Raw genomic sequence first — 7202 nt, 5'->3', positions numbered from 1 at the left:
CGGACTTATGGTAGAGAAATTAACATTCAATTCCCTGGCATTCCTACAGTAGCATGCAATTGCACGCTCCTCAATTTGGGCATCTGTGGCATTGTGTTGTGTGACAAAACTGCACATTTTAGAGTGCCATTTTATTGTCTCCACAGACCATTTAAAATGCACTCTAAAATGTTCAGTTTTGTCACACAACACAATGCCACATATGCCTCCCCAGACCTTTGGGGCTGGAGGGGGCGAATTGGAAAAACTGGAAAATATGCGCACATTTTCAAACGGGCCTTTTAATCAATTTTCTGATCTTACAATATGCATATGGTTAATAGTATTGGATAGAAAAGAGTCTCAAGTTTCTAAAAACGTTTTAATTTTTTCTCTGAGTGGGAACACAAGTCCCTTTGGCAGCACTTTCCCCGACCAGGAAGTAAAATGCAAGATGTTATGCTCGCTTCAACACTCTGCCTATACATGGTCATGCCACTTATGACCCGGAACACACCTTGTACGCCTTCCTCTGGGTGTCAAGAGTACGTCAGAGGAGAAATCATGCGTTTATCTTGTTCTTGACGTGAAATAAGACCTATTTTCTTTGACATGACCGTCAATTCAGGAAGTCAGAAGCGTGCGACTTGGGAGAGATCATGTTTTTGTTTTGCTGCCGTTTCGGATGTGAACTATCTCCAGCTCGGATTTGATCTTGATAAATGAGACCATGTCATCGTACATGTATGCTCTGAATTTGGCATTCCAGATTGTGTTCGTAAATTCAATCTATTGTTTATATTTTTAAATCCCCTTAAAAACCAAGTTAGGAATAGGCTATATCATTTCAAAATAGGCCTTCACTGTCAACCATGTATGATAATTGGTCACGTTATACCAAACGTCCAAACAGCATCTCCATGACAATAATTTAATTAATCTCAATCAGTTTAATGGGAATATGCATTTGCACTGAACAAAAATATAAACYCAACATGTAAAGTYTTGGTCCCATGTTTCATGAGTTGAAAAATATCCCAGAAATGTTCAATACGCACAAAAAGCTTATTTCTTTTAAATGTTTTGCACAAATTTGTTTACATCCCTGTTAGTGAGCATGTCTACTTAGCCAAGATAATCCACCCACCTGTCCAGTGTGGCATATCAAGAAGCTGATTAAACAGCATGATCATCACATATGTGATGAGTGGCCATACATGAGTTGCCGGTTGGATGTACAGCCAAATTCTCTAAAACGACGTTGGAGGCAGCTTATGGTAGAGAAATTAACATTCAATTCCCTGGCAGACATTCCTACAGTAGCATGCCTATTGCACGCTCCCTCAATTTGGGGCATCTGTGGCATTGTGTTGTGTGACAAAACTGCACATTTTAGAGTGCCATTTTATTGTCTCCACAGACCATTTAAAATGGCACTCTAAAATGTGCAGTTTTGTCACACAACACAATGCCACATATGCCTCCAGTTAAGGGAGTTGTGTGGGCGGCGGTTTGCTGATGTCAACGTTGTGAACAGAGTGCCCCATGGTGGCAGTTGGGGTTATGGTATGGGCAGGCATACCTATGGACAAGGAACACAATTGCATTTTATTGTGATTTGAATGCACAGAGATACCGTAGGATCTGTACACAATTCCTGGAAGCTGAAAATGTCCCAGTTCTTCCATCGCCTGCATATTCACCAGACATGTCACCCATTGAGCATGCTCTGGATCGACATGTATGACAGCGTGTTCCAGTTCCCGCCAATATCCAGAAACTTCGCACAGCCATTGAAGAGTGGGACAACATTCCATAGGCCCCAATCAACATTCTGATCAACTCTATGCAAAGGAGATGTCGTGCTGCAGTAGGCAAATGGTAGTCACACCAGATACCGACTGGTTTTCTGATCCACGCCCCTACCTWTTTTTAATGTGACCAACAGATCTGTATTCCGAGTCATGTGAAATCCATAGATTAGGGCCTAATGAATTKATTTCAATTGACTGATGTCCTTATATGAACTGTATCAGTAAAATCTTTGAAATTGTTTCATGTTGCGTTTATATTTTTGTTCAGTATATAYAGCAGTACCGTGTTTCAAAGAACYGTGCGCGCACCCTTTTCATTTAACCACACCCTTTGAGCCATGACACCAACCAATAAGAATTTCATTTAAAGTGTAAACGGAAGTGAACAGTGACCAAGAACAATTTCCCCGTTAGCGTTTTTATTTCGACGTTTATTAACACGCTGAACTCAAAATATGACAAATGTAACTGCACAGCATCAAACTTACCACAGGTAGTGTGTAATTRGCGTTGGAGACAGGACTTTGTTCATATGTTATCTTCGTAACGCTAGTTTGCTAGTTGCTGACGTTAACAATGGCAAACTGTGACGGTGTGGTTTTTCACACTCAATACTCCATTATGAGGTGCTAGCGAATGCAGCCGTTGCAGAGATCTGTAAACTCGTAGACGACGAATATGCAGTGTTGTTTGGAATAACTCAAAGCCAGAATGATAACAGGGCATTGCGGAGGAACTACAGCTACTTGAACTAGAAGGTGGCACGGGAGCGCGCAGAGAGGACAATTCGAGAGCGCGTCCTCCGCAGTCCCAGTAGTGTCAAGATCCTCGACCGATACAGAGGAATGGCAAGAGGTATATTTGCAGTGCCTGTCGCCCCCTTCCTCTGCACGCATGTTCAGATGTGTTACCTCAGAATTGGTCTTAGTTAGCCCATTCAAATAGACGAAAAGGTTATTTAAGCAATAAGGCCCGAAGAGGTGTGATATATGGCAATATACAACGGAGTGCCAGGATACAGCCTTAGCCGTGGTTATATTGGCCATATATATCACAACTCCCGAGGAGCCTTATTGCTATTATAAACTGGTTACCAACGTAATTAGAGCAGTAAAAAAAAACGAAATTTTCATATAAGCAATACATTATTTTTCAAATATAGAATGTACACTTGCAAGTTGCACCCGGATGTATTTTGAGAAACACAGGAAATGTGGAATGGAATGGTCCAATGGAAATGCTAGCGCAAGTGAGAGGGATGTGTCGTAGCCGAGGCAGTGTTTGAAACAGCAAGGTGCAACTTGCTAAACTGCACAGTAAGTGTATATTTTTTATTTGAAATATTATTTCTCGCTTATATGAAGGTTACGTTAAAGGTTCCAAAACTATAGCAAGTGAGGCGCATTTTGCGTTTAGAGAGTGTCTGGATTAAACAGCGTCGAGATTGTAGTTCACGAGGGAGCAAGCTGGGATCAGTACCTTCACAACTGAACAACCCGGGTAGGCCAATAAGTTCACCTGATTAACTTACTTAGCTACTTGCGCATATAGGTCGGGCTCTACTAAGACCTCTTTTCCCACAATAACTCTCAGTGAAGGAAATACTCCCTGAGGCCACAGGAGCTTTGTGAAGCGAGCGGACACAATACATGGAGAGATGACCAACCAATCACTGTTGATGAGGGGAGTGAACTTCAACCAACACGTTATCTGATAGAGGTTAGTGTGCCGTTTATTTCAGAAGGTACCCTCAGCTAGAGATGGCATGGTTATTTGAATATCCAAGATTAGTAAATTCGATTACTAGGAGAGTATTCATTTAAGATTTTTTTAAGGCAGTGTCCTATAATAATAATGATCTATGTGACACTGCTGCATAGCCTGCAAGGATAGATCATTACATTCAACGTTTTAATAAAACTGTTATGACAGAGTGCCTCATAAAAAAGACTGCACCGTTAGCTTACACACGTTTCACACTGGTGTACATATTTCTTCATCCTTTACACTTGTGTGTTAAGGATTTTGTGAAATTGTTCGGTTAGATTACTCGTTGGTTATTACTGCATGTCGGACTAGAAGCACAAGCATTTCGCTACACTCGCATTAACATCTGCTAACCATGTGTATGTGACAAAATAACATTATTTGATTTGTAGCTTGTTATTGTATGTCATTCAAGAGGAACCATGGTAGCAAGTGAAGTGGGAGCTTTCTACTCAATGCAAAAGGAAATTAAGTTACGGAATTAAGCTGGCTAAATGAGGAGTAGGCTACAATGATCAACCAACAGATGCTGTTTCATATGAATGGAGTTGTAAACAAGGATGGAAGCACAGTAAATAGCCTCAATTAGCCTTGCTACTTTAGCTAGCTGGCTGGCAATTTAGCTGGCTACTGTAGCTAGCTAGCTTTTTACAACGATGCAGTCATTACATGCACTACAAGGATGGCATGACAGATAAACTCTGGCAGAACAAGTTTGTCTAACTAGCCCGAGTTGGTTTGGCTACTTTCTCTTTCTCCCTCAGTGCTACACACACCGGCCCCTGCTCCTCTCTCAACCCTCCCCACCCTTAGCATAGCGCACCTTCTCTCAAATCTCCATTGAATAAACCAATAAAATACATTCTTTAAAACGCATGAATCCGGATATCCTAAAAAATATAATTATTTAAATAGTGAAATCATTTCAAATGCCCATCACTACCCTAAGCTATTCACTTAAAAATTATATATAACCTTTATTTAAACTAGGCAATTAGTTAAGAACAAATTCTATTTACAATGACGGCCTACCAAAAGGCCTCCTGCGGGGATGGGGGCTGGGATATAAAATAAATATAGGACAAAATACACATCACGACAAGAGACAACACTACCATAAAGAGAGACCTAAGATGACAACATAGCATGGCAGCAACACAACACAATGACACACAAATGCAAAAATGGTACAAACATTATTGGGCACAGACAACAGCAAGAAGGTACAGAAAACAATACCTCACGCAAAGCAGCCACAACTGTCAGAGTGTCCATGATGGTGTCTTTGAATGAAGAATTGAGTTAAAACTGTCTAGTTTGAATATTGTGTGCAGCTCGTTCCAGTCAGTAGCTGCAGCGAACTGAAATGTACATCCACATTTATCTGCCATAGTCCAGAGATCCTAAAGTGTGGTGTAAAAAAAAAAAAAAATGCATTTGGGTGCAAAAAAAGAAAAAAGTTATATTAATATTTTTTTATCTGTATTGATCTTAGTGCATTATGACATCAATTGATAGTAAATATGAACAGACAACATTTATTAACAAGCTCTTATTTAGATCTTATTTCATGTGAAAATTATTCCACTGCTCTGAAAACTCACACTYTTCCTGAGATATTTACCTGTTTACCAATTTAAATATCATACTAAAAAATTATAATTACACACAAGAAAGAATTATGAAGGTGGCACCGCTACACGTGATATAATTGAAAATCCCAAAATGTCCTCTCATAGGTACAACAGGACCTAACACAGTGGCATGTATGGCCTTAGCGATACGATCAAAAACTAATGTCCATTAAAGAACATAAAAATTAATTGCTGGGTCTCAGGAGGATATGGGAGCTTGTGAGACTTTCCTACAACGTTGTTATCCAATTAGACTCCTGTACCACCTCTCTTCTTGTCAGTCTGTAGATGCAGAGGCTGCAGGTCCTGGAGGATCGTCTCTGGTCAAGCAGGAGAAGACTGAAAGAGAGGACCCACCACACAGCAGAYAGACCCAGACTAGAGCGGCCCCTGTAGCCACGGAGGACCCAGCACTGCCCAGGATCCGATGCAGCATCGGGTCAGTGGAACACCGAACACCGTCAGAGATCAACACTGAGACTTTAACTGAAACACACAGGCTCTTACACACAGGATATGACCACAGATCAGACCCAGAGAGACTGGGCTGTCCTCCTGCTCCCGGCTCAGAGTACTTACCGGTATTTCACCAGAGCCAGAGGACAGTTTATTCCCATGGAGATGTTGGTGACGCGCTAGACACTGGCGGTGATGATCTGTCTTGTTCTTACACTACAGAGACGGACGCTAGCAACATATCCTTGGGCTTAGAGACACAGACTGATCTGTCTAGAGGGGACTGGAACCGGTACAGTAGTAGTGTATACTCTGAAGGGTGCCAGGACAAGAAAGTGGAGGTTATGGTGGTAGATGAGGTGACTGTGAAAGTGGAGGGCGACATTCCTCCCACATGGAATGCAGATAGTCACCTAGGAGACGGACAGTCCCAGGGWAGAGATTTCTTAGATTACAGGGAAAGCTTAGAGACCAATCCAAATGTCGCGATCCAATCCCCTTTACATTCGCTCAGGGATRGCGYCCCAGTGTCCACTTCGATGGGACCTTCCGATTCACAAGGCCGCGTCCTTTTCGATCAGGTATTGAACTCAAACGACAGGGCTAGAGCCCAGGCTCAGGGAGGGGGAGCCACATCAGGCAATGGTAAAGAGAAACGGTTCCTCTGCATGTTCTGTAATAAAGGATTCAGCTGCCTCCAGAAGGTGGAGATCCACCAGAGGGTCCACACAGGGGTAAAACCCTACAGCTGTACCCAGTGTCATATGCGCTTCGCCCAGGCTCGTGACCTCAAGAGGCACCAGAGGGTCCACACAGGGGAGAAACCTTACAGCTGCCCCCAGTGTGAGAAGAGGTTCTCCCGCCAGGARAATCTGAAGATACARCTGAAGGTCCACACAGGAGAGAGGCAGTTCGCCTGTACGCAATGCGGGAAGAAGTTCACAGAGAGGAGCTACCTCAGGATACACCAGCAGAAAAACCATCCCACTCTATTAACATAGAAAGTAATCATTCCACTTGATAGCTTCTGAAGTTTAGATCAAAACCTGCATTAAAGGGTAGGTAGCATAAACATAACTGAATGTAACATGGATTTGCATTAGTATACGRMTCAAAAGTCCCAATGCAAAGTTACCTCACTTTTCAATTTTTCAAGTTATTACATWAAACCCATAAAAATGCCGAAGTCATCCTGGAAGATGTTTTCGCGGGGTGTGACGTAATATGTAAGCCCCAGGAAAGCCAGCCTATTCCCCATGAATGTAAACTCCAAAGAATATAATCTTTTACTATTCATAACAAATTTATTGTTTCACACTCTATTACTACTGGTTTCAACTTAACATTTAGCTTTATGAATGTTATTGTTACCAAAATCAGTTTGCAGGATTGCTCACTGCCTCTAACGTCAGTGGTTGTAAAGTACTACTTATGGGTAGTTTCTTGGGGCAGCTTTGTACTTTACATTTTGGACAACTTATGAATGCTCGTTGTACTCAACATTTTCACTGACACAACTTGGATATTATGTCTCTATTCTCTCTCTGGTCCT

The 7202-nt window shown here is 41.9% G+C and overlaps 1 protein-coding gene across 3 annotated transcripts in view; it reads left to right on the top strand.

The window, feature by feature from the left end:
• LOC111971721 (uncharacterized) overlaps window positions 1-7202 on the top strand; it is a 233612-nt gene that overhangs the window by 48840 nt on the left and 177570 nt on the right. Inside the window, exon 3 of one of the 3 annotated variants that reach the window (XM_023998544.3) lies at window positions 5476-6936. The exons of 1 other annotated variant lie outside the window; for it this stretch is intronic. In XM_023998544.3, coding sequence (XP_023854312.2) covers window positions 5476-6651 — 1176 coding nt within the window. In that variant the 3' untranslated portion in view covers window positions 6652-6936. Of the gene's footprint in view, window positions 1-5475; window positions 6937-7202 lie in introns of those variants that run through there. One more of the 3 variants, XM_070446409.1, reaches the window with a different exon arrangement.

This window comes from Salvelinus sp. IW2-2015, linkage group LG13 (genome assembly GCF_002910315.2).
Source record: "Salvelinus sp. IW2-2015 linkage group LG13, ASM291031v2, whole genome shotgun sequence".
Lineage (NCBI taxonomy): Eukaryota > Metazoa > Chordata > Actinopteri > Salmoniformes > Salmonidae > Salvelinus > Salvelinus sp. IW2-2015.
The sequence above is the reverse complement of the archived record's forward strand: the minus strand, read 5'-3'. Positions and strand labels throughout refer to the sequence as shown.